Genomic DNA, 483 nt, shown 5'->3' with positions numbered 1-483 from the left:
CTGTTTCTTCTTTTGCAGCTCCAAGACAAGGCCACGGTGCTGACCACGGAGCGTAAGAAGGTCAGTGGCCCCGTTTCACCCCCGCCCTGCCCTGCCCTGGAAGAGGCCAGCGGTTTCGAACCCTTTTCCTTTTGCAGAGAGGCAAAACAGTCCCAGAGGAGCTGGTGAAGCCGGAGGAACTCAGCAAGTACCGGCAGGTCGCCTCGCACGTGGTGAGCATACCCCCTCAACCTCCCTGGCTCCCTCCAGGGTTTCTCCAGCCTTTCCTGGGGCATTTTCTTGCATGTCGGCGTTAACCCGGTGTCCCCGTCCCCTGTGCAGGGGCTGCACAGCGCCAGCATCCCGGGGATCCTGCCCCTGGACCTCTGTCCTTCCGACACCAACAAGATCCTCACTGGTGAGGGAGCCTCCGCCGCCGGCTGGGGCCTCTGGTGGCAGCGGGGGGCTCTCTGGGAAGGGTGGGGGGGCCATGGAGGGGCCTCC

General features: G+C 64.2%; 1 protein-coding gene across 1 annotated transcript in view; it reads left to right on the top strand.

Moving 5' to 3' along the window:
- Positions 1-12: 12 nt before the first annotated feature.
- Positions 13-483, top strand: part of PRPF19 (pre-mRNA processing factor 19) — a gene marked incomplete at both ends in the record, with an annotated part of 2,524 nt that continues 2,053 nt past the window's right edge. The window contains 3 exons of the mRNA XM_010138570.1: positions 13-60; positions 138-212; positions 322-397. Coding sequence (XP_010136872.1) covers positions 13-60; positions 138-212; positions 322-397 — 199 coding nt within the window. The remainder of the gene's footprint in view (positions 61-137; positions 213-321; positions 398-483) is intronic.

This window comes from Buceros rhinoceros, unplaced genomic scaffold (genome assembly GCF_000710305.1).
Source record: "Buceros rhinoceros silvestris isolate BGI_N320 unplaced genomic scaffold, ASM71030v1 scaffold25876, whole genome shotgun sequence".
NCBI classification, from domain to species: Eukaryota; Metazoa; Chordata; class Aves; order Bucerotiformes; family Bucerotidae; genus Buceros; species Buceros rhinoceros.
This window is presented reverse-complemented; position numbering and strand designations above follow the sequence as displayed.